General features: G+C 39.2%; 1 protein-coding gene across 1 annotated transcript; it reads right to left on the reverse strand.

Moving 5' to 3' along the window:
- Positions 1–458: 458 nt before the first annotated feature.
- Positions 459–12,407, reverse strand: lrrn2 (leucine rich repeat neuronal 2). The gene is made up of 2 exons (XM_011475513.3): positions 12,113–12,407; positions 459–3,791 (listed from the first exon to the last, which is right to left on the reverse strand). The coding sequence occupies exon 2, from the start codon at positions 3,428–3,430 to the stop codon at positions 1,067–1,069; it is 2,364 nt and encodes a 787-aa protein (XP_011473815.1). The 5' UTR covers positions 3,431–3,791; positions 12,113–12,407; the 3' UTR covers positions 459–1,066.
- Between the last annotated feature and the right edge of the window lie 9,620 nt (positions 12,408–22,027).

A 22,027-nucleotide genomic window follows, 5' to 3' on the forward strand; every position in this document is an offset into this window, starting at 1 on the left:
AGCTTTTTTGTGCATTTAATTGTTTTTCTGGCTTTAACAATACACTTTTTGAGACATTTATAGAGATTTTTGAAGCTCATTGGTTAAACTACAAATAATCATATTGAATATGTTTCTGTTTTATATTGAATAACTGGTTTAAAGGTTTAAAGTCTGATCATCTGAAGTCATTTTTCCAAAAACACATGTGTCAGGAATCACTGCATTGGGATGTTGAGAATGAATCTGCATGTACAGTGAATGTCTGTGAACTCCTCATCCTCCTTCAGTTCACATGAAGCTCCTGCTTAGTTCCATGGGTCATCCAGCAGGAGCCACTGTGTCTCACATCAGCAGATTTCCTTTAGCTACCATTGGACATGATTATGCTATTAATGAATAAAAACTAAAATGTTTGGCACTAACATACATGCTGAACAAAAACTAAAGCTTAAATTTATATCAATAAGAAAGATGAGTCATTTTGAAATCACTTTTATTTCAAAACAAAGTATGGGATGTTACGTTGGGAATCTGGCTGAGTATACCTCATATGTGAGCACTGCATTGTAGTGAGAGCAAAGCAGAGAAGTTCTTACATCAATTACTTTAACGCACATCGTCCAAACGAACAGGAGTTTCATTCCACATCAGTCATAAGGCAGATTTTCATCAGCGTGGTTAAAGCAGGCTTCAGTCTGTGGAAACATGTGGACGGTAAACAGGACAATTCTCTGGAGGTCTCAGCTGCTCTCTCCTCTGTAAATGTCTGTTCCTGGATTGCATCAAGCTCTACTTAGTTTCAGTTCAGTGGTCCTTGGCAGCTCAGGCTCGGCTGTCTCTCCCATGCATATTCACTGTGCAGCAGGAGAGTGATTGTCCAGTTTTTGTTCCCTGGTTAGTGAATAGGCATTCTATACAACACACAAACAATGTCAATATATACTTTATACTGTATAGAAAATAAATACAAATCTGTCTCTGCAACATAGTCTCTGAGTAGAGTACAGTCTTCTTGCTGTGAGTAGCAAAGTTAAAGTGTGTGATGTCAGTGCATCTGGCCTTCACTGATATGTACACGATGATCTTAGCAGATTTGATGCAGTTGACATTTCTCACTCTGATTTGGCTGTTTGGGATCTTTTTGCATCTTTTGATTGACAACCACAGTCTTGGAAGCCTCAGTTGCTTGATGGACGGCGTGGTGGGACTTCTTCAGGGCGTCTCCAGGCTCACTGTCCCAGCCCTGTCCTGCCACCAGCAGTATAAGAGCGAGGAGCAGGAGCGTGACGGCTGTCGAGGTCAGCTGCGGGTCGAGCTGCAGGCCAGCCTGAATCTCTGGGACATCATTTGTCCTGAATGAGACGCACCGAGGCCTCCGGCTTTCCTTTAGAAGAACGCTGGTATGTCTGACGCTGTCACCGATCCCTAAATGAAGACACACTTTATAAAATGTCCCGTCTTGCAGATGAGTCAGGTTGAACCTATGTGTGCCAGCAAGGATGCGTGTGGTGTAGGTTGGCATGTGAGAGTTGGGGAAAATGACCTGCCAGGAAAGGCGAGTTGAGGGAAGATTGTGTCTGCTCTGCCAGGACAAGATAGCATAATGTTCTCCAACCTCTCTTAACTCCAGTTTGGCATCTGCTCTGATTGCTTGAAATGTGCCCTTTTTATTTGCCGCCCCCTTCTTTCTATTTTTCCTTCTGCTGTGCACCCCCACAGTAACGCTGCGTGTATCAGCTCCAAGTGCATTTTCAGCCACACAGGTGTACAATCCTGCCTCACTGAAAGTGATCTTTCTGATCTCCAGAGTCCCTTCAGGCAGAAGCTTGTAGTGTTTGAGGTGTTGGCATGGAGTGGGATCCTGAGATTGCAGCTGCAGGACACTTTTGTTGGATGAATCTGACTGTTCTAACGTCGTTTGATTTCTGCAGGGACCAGTAATTGTTGAGCTTTTTGAGTCATTTTTTGTTGATGCTGCCAGTCTTAGACCTGAAGGGGTCACCCAGTACAGTTCCGGCTGTGGATCTGCAAGAGCTCGACAGTGCAACAGCAGTTTGTCCCCTTCCTGAACCCCCACATAGGACGGAAGGGAGCTGGCAGGAATTGTGGGAAGGCAGGAGGCAGACATCTCTCCTGAGGACACTTCCCTCACTCTGCGCGCTCTCAGTTCTGGAGGTTCGGCACATAACGTTGCTTGAGGCTGGATGAAACGCACCGCACGAGTTGTTTGTGTGTCTTTCTTCCTCTCTGTATGAGCATGGCGGGTGTCCTTGGTGACCCAGTGAAACAGGCAGTCACACCGCAGAGGGTTTGAGTGTAGGCTGACCTCCTGAAGACTAGGCAGGGAGAGCATGATGTGGTGGTGGAGGGCGCTCAGAGAATTCGAGTTGAGCATCAGGCTCTCCAGCCGGCTCAGCTGGACAAAAGCCTGAGGGTGGATGTAGGAAAGACGTGGGTTGTTGGTTATCTCAAGCTTGGTGAGCTCTGGAAGGTCGTCCAGGGCAGCTTTCTCAATGGAAACCAGCTCCTCCATGTTGTTCAGACCGAGCTCCTTCAGGTGGGCCATACCTCGGAAGTCTCCTGTCTGGATAACTCTGATGTGGTTCTTGTTTAGATCAAGAAACTTCAGTCCAAGCACTCTCCTTAGGGCTTGAGTTGGGACTTTATTCAGAAGGTTGTCATAGAAGGAAAGGCTTTCTAAGCTTTCAAGGCCTTCCAAAGCTTTTTCAGCCACGCCTCTCAGACCCATACCACCAAGGACAAGACTCCGGAGGGATTTCAGGGCTACAAAGCCTTTCTCAGGCAGGGCATCCACTGGATTTCCACCAAGCATAAGAACCTCCAAGCGAGGCAAAGCTCTGAACCAATGAGGGTCAACCGTGGTGAGTCTGTTGTTGTTGATATGAAGACGTAGGAGGTAGTCCAGACCAAAGAAGGCTCCTGGTGCTATTGAACGTAGATTATTGTGGCTGAGAAAGAGCTCTTGCAAAACTGGCAGAGATGAGAAGGAAGCATTGTGAAGGTGACTCAGGTGGTTTTCTTCCAGGTGCAGAGACAGCAGAGAAGGCAGGGGAGAACTCTGAGTCAGCATCCTCACATGACTGAAGCGGTTCTGGGAAAGGTCCAGGTCAGTCAGGTTTGAGAGTCCACTCAGTGCTGCAGTGTCCAGAACCGACAGCAGATTACTCTGCAGGCGGAGGGTGTGTGTGTTTGGGGGTAAGGGCACGGGGAGCTTCGTCAACAGAAGGTCATTGCAGTCCACAGTTGGAGCTTCGTGATAGACCGAATCAGAGGAGAACCATGGCTTGATCTGACACACACACCTGGCGGGGCAGTAGACGTGCCATGGCATTGCGGGAGGAAGCGAGCCCACGACACCAGGCACACACACACTGCTGAACACACACAAGAGACACTGCGACTGTAGAAGTACTAAAGCCGGCCTCATAATCCCAGCAGGTTGTTGGAGCTGACTCAGACAAAGTGTGAAGGAGTTTGTTATTGAGCTGCGAGATGAATCATGTGGAACGGGGATGTGTGAGCAGACTGTAACTGTACAGCAGCAACAGGGGGTTCACTGTCCTCACTCATAGTACAACATCTTGAGGGCGCACTGAGTTCTGACAGAAACAAAAAAAAATGTGTGCTTTGACATTCAAAAAACCTCCTTTACAACAAGTGTATTCTTTGATTGAGCGAGTTTTCTTGTCACAGCATGCCGGGAGGTGATGCTGGATGATGGCCTTTTGGTTCACATCCGTCTCACATCCTGGCCACAGGTGAAGGACAACTTTAGATGTTGTTGTTCACTGTTGTCAAAAAACAGAAGAAAGAAAAAGAAAAGAGAAACTTGCTGGTTACCTGATAAATACACCCTTTTGGAAGTAAATATACATTCATGTTTACACATCAGCTGCTAAGATATTTGAGTTTATTTATTTATTAACAAAAGGTCACAGGAGTGCAGACTCATAAAAGCAGAGATGCTCGACAACAAGCAAAAGTGAAAGATTTGAAAAAGCATAAAAATGAGTAAGATTAGTTTGGAAAAATACACTTCAGAAACACAAAATCTCACCAAGTATTGTTTTGGTTTAAGTATGTTGTTCCTCTTGATTTAAAACTACTAGTAACTTTTCAGTGAAATGTAATGACTTGAATCAATTCATTTTGAATATCTTGAGTAATATGATCTTGAAAACCTTTTATATTAGGTAATATATCTAACAAAACACATTTTTCTTTACTTAACATATTTCTAAGCAGAGGTTTAATTTGTAAAGGTGAATGGTGTTTGCTTGATTCAGGAAAACTAGAAAGTTTTATTTAACTCAAAACATTTACATATCAGAAATAAGAGAAATGTACGTTAAAATGAAAAATACTAGTATTACTTTGCAGTTTAGAAATAAGAACAGTTGGATTAAAAGAGTATAATTTGGGGGATAAAGTGTAAAAATAAACATACGTTAAAGGATACAAAATTTCTTTTTTGAGCAACACATGCCTATTTTAAGACTTAATATTTCCAATTACCACAGCAGTATGCCTAAATATGAGTGCTTAGGCCTGATATAGGCATGGGTGGGGGGGTCCCTTTATATGCAGTGACTGCCCGTGATGGCCAGCAAAAATCCACCTAAAGAAAGAAAAACACACACGCACGCACAGACACACACACACAAACAAGAAGAAGTGCTTGTCACAAGCAATGAAGAGGATGGTGTCAGTAGAAGAGCTCTGTGCATGTAAAAGGCATACATCTATGAGAAGATAGATGTATGGACAGATGAAGTGATTTGATGGCCTCCTGAGCATTTTAGGGCTTTGGAGTGATATGACACCCCAAATTCGTAGCCCACTCAGACTTGCCACCCCCCACCCACCCACACACACACACACACCCACACCATGCAGCCCACAGTGGAGCTGGCTAAATCCGGGCCCGTGCTTATTGCTAATTTCAAGATTTAATTTTGTCTTAAAAAGGTAGGACATCGAAACTTATTTGAAAAAACTTTCAAAAACAAATTATGCTAGTTCCACTGGTAGAATTTGAAAAAAAAAACTTATAACAAGGTGAAAATGTGTTATAATCTACATTTTTTTTAACTTGTTTTGAGAAGGTCAATCTTTCCGGTGTATTATTCAGTTCAGACAGAAGAATGGGCATGACTCAAGACCACCTGATAGGAGAAAACAGGAATGAAGGCCTAGATAATCTTATGTGGTATAAAAATAAATGGTAAATGGCGTATACTTGTATAGCGCCTTTCTTCCTACAAGGACAAAGCGCTTTACAGTCACAGACCCATTCACCCAGTCACACACACATTCACTCACACATTCACACACTGATGGCGGCTCCGCTGCCAAACACAGGCGCCTGCCTACCACCAGAGGCAAGGTGGGGTTCAGTGTCTTGCCCAAGAAATCATCCTCCAAGAATGCAAGGGGGCTGAAATCCTGCTTCACATTGCAAGGTTAGAGAACAGCCTCCCACAAAGTCTATTCATTATGTAACATTTAAATGGGGCCCTGAGGATCTTTTGTGCTACTAGTCTTTACTATTTAAGGCTTTAATGGGGACATCAGTGTGGATATCTGCTGCTGGCACAATGCAAAACACATGGCAGAGTTACACTGGCAGTAGTTCAATTCCAGGACTGCTCAGTGTTCATATTACAAAGCTATCACACTAACAGATCATGATTTCTGGCAGCAATCAAAGTATTCCACAGATTCATGTGTTGTCCTCATAAGTGTTTTCTGCCTTTCATTTTCATTTAAAAAGAATAGGAGTTCAAAAAACGAAAAAAGAGGCAGTTTACTGCCATGACCTGGGAAAAAACATCAGTTTGTTTTTTAACTGTTGCTATCTGGACGTCTGTATGGTCAAAAGGCCCAAACAAAGTCATTACCCATGCAGCTTCGGACAAAGTCTCTAACACTGTCTAGATGATTAAGTGCATGGATAATATTTATTTAATGACTTTCTGGTATTTAGTGAAAAGCTTGAAATATTGGCTTTAATTTTTAAGTTCACATTGCTTCAAACTACATCCACAAACGGAAGAGGCAGCAACTTTAATCTGCAACAATCTGTACAAAAGATCATGAATCTCCTCAGATCCTCAAAGAAATGTCGACTAATTGTTAACAGAGAAGCTCATATTCATCAGAAATGTACAAGGAAAGGTAAAAAATAACGGCACATCTTCTTTAGGTTTAAACTTTAACTGAATAAAACTGTCGAAAAAAAGTAAAATAGATACTTAGACACCTAACTGTAAATGCTTAAAAACCTGTACAGCATTGTTGTCACACAAACAAACCTCCCACCACCTTTTCATCTCAAATCTTCAACCTGGTAACAGACATGTAGGTGTTATATTAAAATTAATTCCTAATATAAGTAATGTATAGCCTCCTTACTGAGATACATTTGAATGGGATGTAATTTAATCACCCAAAAGGCGAGGTTCTGCAGTGAGGGTTGGATTTCAATCAGATTCCTAATTGTGAAAACACAGGACCAATTTCCACCTTGTGGGATTTTTCATTTTCCTCTTTTATCCAGTTTACTTTCATCTCGTCTCCCTAATCCTCTCACATGCAGCCTGCTCAGCCATGTCTTCATCATTTGATGCTGACGTCCTTCACTTTTATCTTTAGCTCCCAAATGTTCAGAGCTTTTTTTCCTGGCTGTTTTAGGAAAACAGTCCCGTCTGCAGATGTGTGTGCATGTACGTTGTTGACTATTCATAAAAAGAAAAGCATCAGTAGGACTCTCTGGCTGTGTTTGAAACACTCCATCTTCTTTCAGATTTGGATAAATTTAGAATACATTTGCTCCTACAAGCAATTATTCATTTTTACAGACCGTTCTGGCTAAGGTTTATAGAAAAAAAAACTCTGAAGTGACAGAACAAAAGCTCAGCAGGATCCTGGATGTTCCTGGACAATTAATGCAAAAACAAAAGGAAAAAATGAAGCAGTGCTTCAATCAATGTCATAGAGTTGCAATTAGGTTGCTGCTTTGGGAGAGAAAAGACATTTACTAAAATTGCATTTTATAGTCAGTTTGTCCTTGTAGTGTTTGTGAAGAACTTCATGTTCTGCTTATTTATTTTCTAAAAGATACAACTCCAAAATAATCTAAAACAGTCTGTTTTTTTATTTTTCATCAGCTCATTGGACTTCTTCTACCGGTCTATTGCTGCAGCGTGAAAGCTGAAATAAAGATGTCTATTTATTTATTCCATCCATCCTCCCTGTATGAATATCTATGGCCTTTATGCAAGTAGTGCAATTTTCCAGGTGTTCCAGATTGTTGCTGTGCAACAAAATGATCTTGTAAAAATAATTCAGGCTTTAATTAAACAAATTTTTAACCAAGAAGAGCTTATTTAGGACTCATTCTTAAGCTGCAGGCATTTGACACATGTTCAAGACTGTGCACTCTTGTTACAGCTATTTAGCCCGTGGTGTTCAGGGGGGGGGGTCACGGTTTTAGTTTCTTTACTTTTGTGTTCTTGTTCTCTTTTATTTCTGTCAGGTTTTGAGTTCAGTTCCTGTTTTATTTTGTAAGGTTTCCTGTTTTGTTGTTGTGTCGAGTTTAGCTTTGGTCCCCATCTGTCCTGAGTGTTTCCACCTGTGTCTCGTTTGTCTGTATGTATTTAAGTCCTGTCTTTCCCTTCCTCCTGGGCTGCTCCATGAGTTTATCATGCTGTCCCCCCCGGTTCGTGTTTATCACCTGTTTCTAGTGTTTTGAGTTTGCCTGCCTACAGCAGTGGATTTTGGTTTGTAGTTTTGTTTAGTTTTTGAGTATTAAAGATCCTGATCCCCTGAACCTTCTGCAGCCTTCTCCTCTCTGCTCCTGGGTGCTTCTCTCAATCTCCCGTCGTAAGGGGCTTCTTCTTCTTCTTCTTCTTCTTCTTCTTTTTCTTCTTTTTCTACTGTTTACCAGCACATGCCCACCACCTACAGTTGGAAGAAGCTTGATGCGAAAGATCAAAGTGCTGCAAATCTGGTGAATCTCGCTTCAGGCTTTTTTTTTCACAGCTCTATTCCAATACACGAAAGACTTATTGGGCTGTGTCCAAATTCGCACCCTAATCCCTAACTACTAAAACACTATATAGTGCACTATATGGGGGTTTAAGGGCGGTAATTCACACAGGGTTAACACAGGGTTAGTGTCGTATAAAATCTGACCAGGCACAAACTGCAAATATTTCGATATTAATTTCTCCCTAATGATTAATTTCCAAACGATTGGTACTTGTTTGAATTAAAAGGGACAACAGTCAATACCAAATCCAAGACCCTGATTGATCAAAGTTCCAGCTGGACCTTTTAGCGCACGTTCAACAACGTTCAACGAAAACAGCCCTACAAACTTGCATAGCTACACGTTAACGTGAGAGTTCTGAACATGGAAGCCAGAAATGCACATTTACGTGCGTTTCCATGGACTTTGAATTGAAAGTGGCTGCTTGAATGGTCACTCTCAAGGGCAGTGTGAATGTAGTTTCACTCCTAATTGTATCTGGCAAAAACAGGCCTCTTAGAAAGAAGTTAAAATTCTTACCTCATTGGCAGATTTTCTCTAAATAACCAGAAAAATAAATAAATAAAAATCTGCCAAGGGGGTAAACAAAATTATCTTTCCAAAAATTCTTATTCTAAAAAAAAGATCTATCACTAAGCCATGTTTTTTCAAAGTGTTATTTTGCTATTGAAATACATTCTTGATGGGATTATTTTTCCTGCAAGACAGAAAATAAGACAATTTTTCTTGAAGCACGGGTCTTTTTACCTTTTTAAGATTCGGTTTTTGCAGTGGAGGGAAAATGAAAAGAGGAGCAATGAAAGGAAATATGACTCAAGTTCAGCAAGCAGGACAAGAAGTACTCTATGTGTGTAAAATATTACAAAGGTTAAATAAAAAAAACTCCAGTCTCTGGCTGCAGCAGACTGAGAGAACACATGCAGAAAATGAATGTTTACATTATATTTTTTATTATACTGTGTCAAACCCAAGGGGACTGAATTGTCTAAAATATCTTTCCGACAACATGTCGCGTAAACACATTTCAGCATTTTCCATTAACGCATTCATTCTTCCATTGATTCATCCATCAAACTACCTTGTGGTTCAGTTTTCTGGAGCAACAACTAGATAAGAGACATCTAAACTTCTTGTTCGTTTCAGTCAAATATTTCGAAGCTCCAGATGCCAGATTGTGACCTTTTTTTATTATTTTGATAATATGTTCAGTTTTAAAGTTTTCCCCTAAAGTTAAGTCAAAACCTGAAAATAAGTTTAAAAAAAAATCTAATTCTGGATTTTAAAATTAAGTAAGTCCAACCATGGTTAAAAAAAAAAACAACAAGAAAATGTTAAAATCAATGTATTGATTTTTTTTTAACCATTATTTAACCAGGGAAGCCCCATTGGGATCCATTAATCTCTTTTCCATGGGAAAAAATGTTACTCACATGTTTTACAAGTTTAAAAACCTTAAAATGTTAAAAACAGTTATAGTTTATGATTTAATTTCCAGGTCCTTGACTATGGCATCAAACTGAGGCCTAGACATGAGATATGGATCGTTTTAGAATGAAAATTCTTTAAAAGCTGATGGCTGCTGCAGCCTAAGCACACACTGTCAAAATGAAAAGAATAAGCAGCAGGCAGTAAAAAGAAAACACTGTTGATCAGGTGATCATCAGCATCTGTGACCATTTCTGTGAAGGTTGTAGCAGATGGAGCATCAGGTGTGTGTGTTGACACGCTGCAATCACTAGCAATGGTCCTACAGAGGTAATGTTGCCGAGCATCAATCCTGAGGGGGTAATTTCCAAACAACATGCAGTCCATTATTCCGCAGTGAAAGCAACTACTCACAGTGATTCAAGACAGACGGCTGGAAATGCTCCCACGAGAGGATGTCCAAGCAGATTTACCTCAAGGTCAGATAGTATACCGCCAGATATGAACTGATATAAGTACAAGCTCATCTCAGTATCTACAGGCCTCGGTTAGCACGGTCCCTGTGAAGTCCTTAAAGATTGTGGGGGAAAAAAGCTTGAGATTCTCTTCCTGAAAGAAGTTACAAAGATTATAATTTTAAATAAGAAAGTATGACCATTTCATCATAGGTGCTCTAGTTTATGCTCAACTTTGAAAGCACGGAGGGGGAGATATGATAATTTTTGGAGCTGTCCATTAATCAAAAAACCTTCTGCACAAGAAAAAGAGACGACAGGCGCTATTTTGTGATCTAAGATGATGCAAAACACACGTGGATCGGCAGATCTCTAGTTTGACCGGACTCTGAGAGGAAACCCGATGAACTGAAACTTCTCTGCAGAAGATTTTGCAAATATCTGATTGAAAAATGCGGGAAACTGTTAAATGTGAAGTGTCGGATTGTCTGGGTTACACTGAAACTCAATCTTCTTTAATACTACATATAAAAAGCACAAAAAGGATTTTTCTAGCTGTTCACTGTTAGAGCTGCAAGACAAAATCATTTCTTTAAAACTTTAACTGAACCAGAATCTTTCTTAGAGTTGATTACTAATTCTCTCATTTGACCTTTAAGTCTCTGACCACAGGTCAATGATGACAACGAACAGACCCACTGCTTTTTCATATTTATGTCTTCACCGTAGCAGGGAGGTAGAGTCCACCTGTGAAGGTCCTGCTCTCACAGCTGGTCACATTCATTTATATTCAAGTTGCCTGGACCTGTCCTTGAGCAGAGTCAACAGGATCCTGTCCTCAACTCTTGTAAATAGGAAAGCTTCTAACGCAGACGCTTTGACATTTCATGAGTAAGAAAAGGATGGAAACGTGAAATGTTGATATCGTCAACCCTGACTTTTCTTGATACTGGTGGTCAAAATGGAACTCACTTAACTCGGATGTCTTTGATCACTTCTACATAGATGGTTTTCACTTAAAAATCCTAATTTTGTGATTTCCTTTAAAACATCCATCCCCACAAAAAGTAAAAAAGCTGCTTAGAATTTTCTCCTAAATACTATTTCCAGTTAACATTTTACAATGTGAATTCTGTAAATAAGAAATAAGTAAAAACATATATGGTTATTCTAATATATTATAAAACCCTAATGTTCTGTTCATTTTTTGATTATATTATTTTAATGAGCAAATAAAGATATAAGCGAATTTTCCAGAAAGTGGTTCTTCATGCGGATCATGTTCTCACTGGATCTTTTTTCTTATTTCAATGTTAAAGTTTGTTTGGTTTCCTAAAATGTTTCTTCTGGTCTTTTTTAGCCCTTCAGAACTTTAGAGCCTTCGTGGATGTGCAGCAAACCCTCTTTGAAATAAACTTTTGAAGTGCAGCTGCTCTGAAGAGCAGAAATCCTGTTAATAAAGGAGAATTTTGTATGTTTTTTTTTTTTGCACACATACAATCCCTTTTGTACTGCACTTTTTATCACACAACTGTAGATTTACTTTGAGGGTGCAAATGCTGCGGTCTTACATTCAATTAAACAGATATTTACTAAATAAATGTCAGAAAATGACAAAGAAACTGGACTGAATATAATTTGAATGTAACTGGACTGATTTTTTGAATTTTTAGAAAAAGGAAAATGGATTTTCATCTTTTTAATATTTTGATTTTCAACTGGGAAAAGAGTGAGATGCAGTGAAGATGAGTGGAGGAATATATTCAGAAACAATAGACACACATGAACTCTTCCTTTGCACACAGTTTGAGTGAATCTACCGTGAAGCAGAGTCTGTGCAACAAGACAGAACAGGAGCAGAGAGGATTTGGACAGATGGGATGACAGAGATAAAGGTGCAGCATGCAGATATAAGAAAAAAAAAAAATTGGGAGACGCATTGCTCTGCAGCTGAATCTGCACACAGACACATTCTGAGACAGGCATTTATTTTTTCTGCAACAGACTTCACCACCCCTCAAAATCCCAGCTCTCCATTTTAAACGCGCACACCTGCTACCATCACCTTAAAGTGACTGCATGCATCCAAAGCTGCAGGAAAACTGCAAGCTTCTGCCAGTGCTGCAATGCTCCGCTGGCTCAGGAATTTCTTCCAAAAAGATTTCTGTTATCTTACCGCAGCAGACGCATCAATTACATCTGATGCGTTTCCCTGTCGTTTCCTCTTTCTCCATTTGTTTCATTTGTTTGTCTGCAGATTCTTCACATGCCTGGGTGCTTCTTTCTCTCTTCTTCCTCTCAGTCTCTCATTTGTTTATCTGCTAAGATTCCTGAAATATGACTTCCCTGGCTCTCTGTCTCTGAAGCAGAGGAGAAATTTGGCACAGACTGACTCTCTCTTTCTCCTTCTATCCCTCCAGCTAAAGAGGAGATGAGGTGTGTTCTGCAGCAGCGCTTCTCATCTCTCCTCCTCTCTTTCCTTTGCCTGCTTCACTCTCTCCCTTTTTCTCTTTTTCAATTTCACAAGCCAATAGAAAAGCCCTCATGTTAGTAAGAACATGTTATTTCTGCTGGATGAAAGGTTTTCTTTGACAGGCAGCGCTTTAGTTTTCTGCCATCAGCTGCACATTAAAGACCTTGCCTTCAATGCTTGGTCGCACATAAAGATGTGTCCACAAAGAACAGCAGACAAGTGTTTTGTCCAATATTTTGTCACGTTTCTGGTTTCAAATCTTATTTATGCATGGGCAGGAACCAAGGAAGACCTCTTCCTCTAAATGAGAACAAAACTCAAATGTGTTTGAGGAATTAGGTGAGTTTGAAAGAAGGCGGTTAAAGCCTTATTCCTGCCAAATTATCATTCTGTTCAGACCTTCAGTGAAAGTGCATTCAAATATGATCTGAAGGTCTTTGGAGCAAGTGCCTGTTAACTTCAGCCTTAGTTTAGTTTAGCTCTTTATTTTATCAGTTTAAATTTGTATGAATGACTACTTACCATTTGACACCCAAAATGTTACATGTAATGTGTTATAATGACAATAAAGACCTTTTTTATTTTTAAAGACCCACTCCACTAAAATAAAACGTGTTTTTAGCACGTTCCTGTAGCTTAGCAAAAATCACAGTGACAATTAAAAAAGCAACACAAACATGTTAAAATGATGGACAAGCGTCATCATCCAATCAGCCATGTCCCATCTACCTTTTCCAGTTTCTCTTTGCGTTTCGTTTTTGTTTTCCGAAACATTTTTTGTTTGCTACTGGAATTTAGTTTTTTGTTTTTTTTTCTAGAATGTAAGGCCCTTTCTTTTGTATATTTATCCTGCTTTTTTAATTGTCATTGTCATCGTTAAAAAGTTTTTACGTCGAATGATTTGTTGATGTGATTTGAACTTCAGGGCCACCGAATCCTTTTTAATAATGTAGGACATATAAAAAGATAATTAAGTCTAAAACAGCATTTCTGAGTATTTCTTTATTCCATTCCGATGCATCTACTTGCAGACACAGATCCATGTACGTCCGTGCTTTTCCTTTTCTGGCTCAATACTGTACAGCTGGATAGCTCCAATATTGCTCACCACTTTTGTTGCACTGCTAATGTTTTGTTGGGATTCTGAGGGGCTGTAAGCTAGTGGGAGAGCATGTAAACATAAGATGATGGGAAATCAACACAGGCTTACCAACAATCCCGCCCACAACTCAGAGGTGAATTTCTGATGAACTCCTGCTGCTTTGCAGAAACTATGTTCTAGAAAACGACACAGATTTTTTTTTATTTGCCCTAAAATGTCATATTCATAATTAAAAGATCACTGGGAATTCTTTTACAATACGTCAATGATTGGAGTGGAACTTGGAGTGGAAATACCTTCTAATCACATTTTTCTGTTGTTACACAGGTTTAATTACCCTTTTTGTTGTATCTGTAGCTACAGCATCAAAAGGCTTTTTTACAGTGTGTCAGTGAGCTTATAGACTTTAACTAAAATCTAAATTCATCAGACCTTACTGCAGGAGGTGCACATAATTCAGCATCATAATCATAATTCGTGATTATGAGTGATGCACTGTTTATGCAGAACAATATATCATTCTTTCACATTTTATTCATTAACATGAGAAACAAATTTCATGACCTTCCAGCAATCTTACCTGTTAACAAACAGGAAAGGAACCAATTCAGGGTCCAACAGATCAACCAGGTGAAGGTTTAAGGAAATTTCTATAGTAACAACAGATCTTTTTTAGATATTAGATTTTCGGTTTCTTATTTGAAACTGGATTTTATTCTTAAGGGGCATCATGTGGTGAACTAGCTAAAAGAATCACATTTTTTGTAAATTCAAAACAAAACAGATTAAGAAAGAAGAAAAATTACATGTTTATAAGACTTCCAAATGGCTGTTGTTCTATTAGGAAAGCTGTAGCTCAATTTGTACAGAAGCCTCTTGCCAAATAATTAGCCAAAGTTTTAAAACCCAGGATTGGCAGCCATTGTGTTCCTGGGCAAAACATTTAACACCACAGTTGTTAGAAACCTAAAAGTTTGTTTGGATAAAAGTTTCTGCAAAGTGTGGAAAAGAAGTGAAATAAAGCTTAGAATGGAGAAGCTCCACCATGGCTTTAAGGTGTATTCAGTTAGCCTCTGCTAAGTATTTGGACTCTTCAGGTCTCTAGGATGCACTGGGCTTTTTATCTTTTTTTTTTTTTTGTCCATGATTTTGCGTTTGCCACTGTTACATGAAATAGCTTATAACAAATGTTCCAGTGTTCTTGTTTCAGTTGGTCTGTCTCCTTCCTTCCTTTCAAACACTAATCAGTCACGGCAGATGGTCCCCAGAACAGAGTCTGCTGTTCTGGAGATTTCTTCTTATTTATCCTTTCATAAGCAATGTTCCTTCCTGCAGCTGCTCGATCGCAAACTCAGCATGGAATAAAGCACAAAAGATGTGTGATGTAATTCATTTTAATTCTATACTATCACTGGGCTGTACCGTAATTTAATTCTATAGTCCAGTGATAAGATAAAATTATTTCAACTACTAGAGTGATTGGGAGCAAATTGGATTATAACTATCAAATATTGTATTAATGCATGGTATTGCCTTAATTATTATAAATTAGCTTGCAGAGACTTTCAACTTTGATTTGAATACATTTCCTTTTTGTCTCAGCTGCCACAAGCTCTGATCAATGCATCAATTGTTGGAATAAATCCATATAAAAAAAATCACGACCAAACAACAATGTTAAAACTTTAGATATTGTCCCCTTCTGTTGGAACTTCTCCTCTGAGGTTCTGGAAAACGTACAGAACTCTTTTAGTGAGAGTCTATCCTGCAAAACAACAACAGACAAGGACCGAATGATCACATGAACCCATGAGAAACCATGTTGACATCAGTGAAACAGAAAAATGTTAGGAACAGATTCTGTGGTCCACTTGGTTTGTGGTAAAATGCACATAATTTTATTTTTTGAGAAAAAATAGGTCTGGGTTCTTATGGTTTCATACTCTCAAACTTTAGATGTAGCAAGATAATTATTAGTGTAGGTATCATCCTTCCATTAGCACTAATGGAGTGAAAATGTTCCTCAGGACATGAAATGAGACTGAACAATGCAACTCATAGATGGCATTGCAGGAAATGGCCTTTAAACGTTCTCCTTCCTTTCATTTATCAAAGACCTTTTTCTTTTTCCCACATTTCTTTGTTGCTGTGCTGTCATGGAGGGTGGAGTGAAACAATGCAGAGCAGCACAGAAAATGTTAGTGTCTGAAAAGGGAACCAAGTGGTTGAACCTCTGTCAAAATTTCCTCATGCGATTCACTCTGAACATTTCTCTGATTTATTTTATAACTTTATGCAAACGTGCTGATTTTATACCACATTTTCATGTATTTCTTTCACATTTTCTACACTTTTTCCCCTGCAATTGTCCAGCGATTATTTTTCCATCACTTTTTGTCTTTCGACAAAAAAAAATAATTTTTTTTTATTCATAGAATCTTTACCACAATAGCCTGATTGCAAAAATTGCAGTGCACGAAATTTTCTTTTCACGCACAAAAAGGGAGAGTAAAACCATAAATTTCCTGCCCCCCCACTCTGCTCCTACTTTGAGTAATGGAGGTGCTTTTGCTCCACCTGCTTCATTCATCAGGCGCCTGCAGTTCTCTATGTACATAAATGGTGTACAATCAGAGCAGGCGAGGATTGAAATGTGGGGTTTTGCACATTGCAGCCGCAGTTACAGCAGTAAAGTACATTTTAGTGCTCAGAGTAAATGTGACTTGAAAACCTAAATCGGGTTAATGGAGTAAAATGATGATGAGCAAAGCAGCTCTAACAGCATGAGTGAAATGTGGCTAGAAACCTGTATTTTTAAGTGCACACTTCAGACTTTCTGGTTTTGGATATTTAGTCCTGAAATGTCCAATACAATATTTGGATGGAGGAAGATGATGTGGAGGTGCAGGCAGTAACTTTTCTCGCTTTTTAAAAACTAAAAGATGCCAAAAATCAGTTTTAGTAGGATTATCAAAAGCCCATTAAATCCATAACACTTTTATTAAGAAAGAAAATCAGAAGACAGTGGGGCAAAAAAGTATTTAGTCACCCACCAAATGTCCAAGTTCTCTCACTTACAAAGATGAGAGAGGCCTTTAATTTTCATCATAGCTATACCTCAACTATGAGAGACGAAATTAGAAAAAAAGACCCCGAAAATCACTTGATTTAATTTTTTAAAAATGTATTTGTAAATACTGGTGGAAAATAGGTATTTAATCAAAAGTTCAATTCAATACTTAGTTCTGTACCCTTTGTTGGCAATAACAGCAAACACTTTCTGTAAGTCTTCACAGGGTTTTTACAAACTGTTGCTGGTATTTTGCCCCATTCCTCCATGCAGATCTCCTCTAGAGCAGTGATGTTTTGGGGCTGTCGCTGGGAAACACAGACTTTCAACTCCCTCCAAAGATTTTTTATGGGGTTGAGATCTGGACACTGGTTAGGCCACTCCGGGACTTTCAAGTGCTTCTTATAAAGCCTCTCCTTTCGTTACCCGTGCAGTGTGTTGGGGGTCGTCATGCTGAAAGACCCAGCCGCGTTTCATCTTCAATGCCTTTGCTGATTGAAGAAGGGTTTCAGTCAAAATCTGACGAGGTTTTAACTTCTCTTTGCTCCACACCTTTGCGAGCTTCTCTCAAAATAATAAATCATTTTCTGTCTCATTAAGAGCTAGGATAAGGAAGTGATGAATAAAATGAGTCAAAATCGTTTTTTCCCTGTAATCTTGACAATAGAAAAACTTGATTTAAGACTAAAAAAATACCTACATTTTTGCTGTAATTTTTGGTTCTGTTTAAAGAATGTTGTTTTAAAATTCGATAAATGTTGATAAGTTAGACTGAAATTCATTGTCATTATTTTAAAGATAAAAAATTAGATTTATGCTCTTAGAATAGGTGCTAGATTTAGATTTTATAAGGGAAAATGGACCAACTTGTAATAAGATCATATTCTCATGTTGCTCTCATTTTGTTTTAAAATGACTCCTTTTTTGCTTTATTACACTGGATTTTTTTGTCACTATAATCAAAATGAACTACAGTTAAGCACTTAAAAACTCAAAATAATTCAAACCATGTGCTTAGAGCAACCCAAATAAAAAAAAAAACGTTTTACAAAGTACTTTTATATCTACTGTTAGCCAATTTTTCCTCAATGAATGCTTGTGTGGAATTCCTTGTTTTTAGATTTTGATTTCTTAACGTCAACTTTCTTGTAAGGTAAAAATTAGTTTCTGCATCGACAGATCATTTTACTACTTTCGAGAGATTTTCTTTTTTAAGATGAAAGTGTTCTTTTCCTTTTGTTAGGCTACATCTTTTTGCAGTCACACTCAGTCACAAGAGGTTCAGGTTTCTGTTAATAATCATCCAAGTATATTAAAGAATCTAGTTTTTGATCAATCTTCAGATCATCATCAATTTTTTATTTGTTTCTTCTGTGTTTTACTGGTTTGTTTACTGTTATTGGCGAGGATATGTTCGAGGTTTTATTCTGAGTCAAACTACACCAATTCCTGATAGGGCGACAGTGGCTTAGGTGGTTCAGAAGTGTTGGACAAATGTATATAAGTTATCTCATATTTGCTTTTATGCGTCACCTTGCCATATAGGTAATATAATCATGCATTCAGACGTGTTTGTGTCCAACTTTGTTTCACAGGAAGATGAAGGTGAAACTCTTGGGAGGAGACCGACTACCTTAGCGTATTCCCAGCATCAGCATGAGAACTATGTGTTATCTGTGTCAAGACCGGAATCGAGGGCCTCTCTGTGTCAGTTATCCGTGAGAAAAGACTTTGCAGGTCCAAAGATGATGTGGGAAGACTGTGAAAAGACGGACATGTTGCAATTAATGTTTTCTGATAGCGTTGCAGCTGTGTTTTATGTGCTTCCCTTCCTTAGAGCTAAGCGCATGTGTAAATTAGGGAATACCCAACAAACTTAATAAAAGAGGAGGCGACAGAACATGCGCCAGAGCCGATAGAGATTGTTGCTGGGTGTTTTCTCTGTTCGTTCTCCTCGTAAAAATGTACCTATGGTCTGTTGTCTCTCTTTCCTTATGTTGTTATTCTGATGTTGCAGGTTGTTTTAACCCAACAAGAAGGTTGGCCAATGATCGAAGGAGCAGCGGTTTGATCCCCACTCCCCCCAGTCAACTGTCGTTGGGTCCTTGGGCAAGTCACTTCACCCTATCTGCCTCCAGCGTGGCTCCACTGGTGTGTGAAGGCGTATGAATGTCCTGGTAATGGTCAGAGGTGCAGTAGGGGCGTACTCGCAACCACGCCACTGTCAGACTGCCCCAGGGCAGCTGGGGCTACATCAGTAGTTTACCATCAACAAATGTGAATGAATGATGGACACTTTGTCAACGCTTTGAGCATCTGGAAAATTGCAGACAAATCCAATCCATTATTATTAAATACATGCCGGAAGTCAGTAGTGAGAAGACAAAACTGGTGAAACACTCCACATATAAAGCTGCATGTGTGTTTTCTTACAGCTGAGTGAGTGAGCTCACACATTTGGTTTTGCAGTTATGAGGAGCATTCAGCAACACACTGTCACTGTCATCAGCCTTGTTCCATTGTAGCACCTCTATAGTAGCCAGTGCACTACAGAAAGTATTAAAACAAGTAATTTAACACATCCAGAACCTCTGAGCACATTTTTCAAGTTTGTGAGTCAGAACATTGGCTTAACCACAAAACTTGCTGTGCTGACTATGGATGTCTTTGTCAACAGGAGGACAGTGAAGCATCATACTAGCCAAAATATTTGACCTCTGTGCAGATTAGACCAGGGGTGGGCAAACAGGAATGATAATCCTTATTAATGTTTTATTTTTCCTGTAATTCTGGAAAAAGATAAATCTCCATTGATAAACGTAAAGTTTAATAAAGTGTGTTTGAACTGTAGAGTGAAAGAACAAAAATGGAAAAGCTACTATAGATTATATGAAAAGACAATCTGGTTAAATTAATAACTAAACTAGTTAATATACAAACATTCGGAAGGAATAAAAAGGTGAGAGAAAAGCAGAAGTAAGGAGACTAAATGGAAGTAAAACTGCAGCCTTCACTTTCCAACGGCTCTCCTTTTCATTTGCTTGATTCATTCAAGGGCCAACAGAAAACGACGCACACACCCACCTGCCCTGCTGACTGAAAGGCAACAAGGATAAGTGGTAGCATGCTGAAAAGAAGGGAGAGAAAAAGAGAGTGAGAGGAGGTTGCCATGGCAACAGCAGGGGTTTGTCGCTTTTATTGTAGAAGGAGAATCGGCGTTGACTAACCCCTCACAGCTCCACATCCCCACCTCCCCTATTTTCCCTGTCTCACCTTTCTGCCTCTCTGTATGTTCATTTCATCTGTGTGAGCTGACATCAGCTTCCCGGGGCAGCGGCACCACATGAGAACATTCAAGTCACGTCTGCTGTTCCAGTCTTTTCATGTTGGCACAACCACTGATGTTTCCAAGAGGAAATGTGTGTTTGAAAGCGGAGAGAGGCACTCGTTTTTGAGCCCACAGCAGTAAATTACCAAAATGGAACCCATTTCCTTTGTAATTGTTGCAGCAGTTTTTTTTTAACAACATCTTCAGCGTGTCAAAACAACAGCAAACACTCTGTCAAGTTGCAAAATAAAAATTATTTATAAAGAAATGGATGCTCTGGCAGCGCATGTTGAAGACGCAGAGACAGTGATGTGCTCAGATGGAGCCAAGCATCCCTGTATTTGAATTCTGGTCACAGGTGGGTTGTCCCCCCCACCCCCCAGCTGGACCCAGGAGCACTCAAGATCTCAAGGACAATCCTCCCACCACATCCCCGCTAAAGGCGATATGGGTTGGAAGGTTGTGTTCGTGTAAGGATATAAGGAGGGAAACATGGCACAGAGAAAATGATGGAGCATTCGCTGCCATGGTGACAAGCACAGCAGTATCTAATAGCAACGGGCTGTTGAGTAGCCTGAATAATCTGGGTGGGAGGTTGGATGGACAGAAGAGCCGCAGAGATGGATGATAGAAATGAATGCTGAAATATAGCTTCTGGATTGTGTTTTTCATGTTTTTTTTTTTTTTACTTTGCCTGAAAACACAGCTGCATAGTTAACTCACTAAATGGGTGTGAAAAAAAACACAGTATATAGTAGCTTTACAACATAATCATGTATTCTGGCAAATAAAAGAGATCCTAAACTGTGAATTTAATATTTTGACCGTAAAAAAAGACAAATCTTACTGTTTTCATTGCAAGAACAAACATCTTAATAAGAATCGGTCAACGTGCTGGCGTGTTTTTCCTTATTTTAACTAAAGCAGCAAGGCTGTTGTGAAGGAAATGGCAACAGGTTTGTGTTCATCTGCTGATTCTCTGTGCACGGTTGCCATGGTGAGAGAGGAAGAATACAGTATGGGTGAGGTTCAGTAAGTTTCACGCATCTGATTGTTTTTTTTTTAAAGACCAACATCTGAGTTTTTCATTGCAGCATACGGCGACAGGAAGACCATTTTAAAGAGCACATATCATCACTGCAGGGAGAGCTGAAGAATCTACTGTCTCCGGTTGGTGAGCATCCCACACAAAATGGATCCACACTTTACATGGCCTGTTAGCGCCCTCTAGCAGTGATCTAGGGTAGTGCACAGAGTTTTTCTACTGGCAAACAAAGTAAAAAGGTTTTTTCATGACTTTTGGCAGTGGCTGCATCTTTCAAATTTAAACACATCAAGACAAAAAGAAGAAAAGTGTTAAGAAAAGCAAATACCAAAAAAATGCTATGGTTTTAGGGCTTTTTAACACTATGAAGAACATTATTAATTATATGTGAAAATTAGCTTTTGTGTACAGTTCCAGTAAGATACATAGATTTTTGTACTGCTTACAGTACTATATTCTATTGCACTATTTTAAAAAGAAAAAAAAGTAAAGTACAAATAAAACAAATACAGTATATCAAGTTTTCAAAGCATTTATAATTGCAAATGAATCACAATAGTTATATTTTTATTAAAAAACAGAATAATCAACATCGTTTATTCCACTTTTTCCATTAAGTAAAAAGCAACAACTTTATAAACCATCAAAATCTGAAATTATGTCTAAAACACCAAAGTAAAAAAACATAGTTTTCAAAATTGTTTTTTTATTTTTTAGAAAAAGTGACACTGAAACTCCATTGAAGCTAACTGCAAATGTAATTGGTATGGCTGCAGTTTAGAATGACTAGGTTCCACCTGAAGCTCTGGGGTGTCCATCGGAAAACATATTAAGAACCCAGAATCTTTTTCCTGTCTGTGGGCATCTTAAAAAGTTGCTGCTTATTGATTTTATTGTAAAATCAAAAGGTAAAACCTCACAAGTCTGCAGTTAAGTACATTTTTTTGACATGTCTCCGTGGTGAAAGCCCATAAAATGTGCAGGCCACGTGTTCAGACATCTGGTTGCCCCGGATCATTTTCTCTGCCATGGTGTGGTTCCACTTATCTTCTGAGAGGAAAAAGTCTCTTTAA

The sequence above is a fragment of the Oryzias latipes genome, chromosome 5 (genome assembly GCF_053564925.1).
Source record: "Oryzias latipes strain Hd-rR chromosome 5, Olatipes_Hd-rR_3.1".
Lineage (NCBI taxonomy): Eukaryota > Metazoa > Chordata > Actinopteri > Beloniformes > Adrianichthyidae > Oryzias > Oryzias latipes.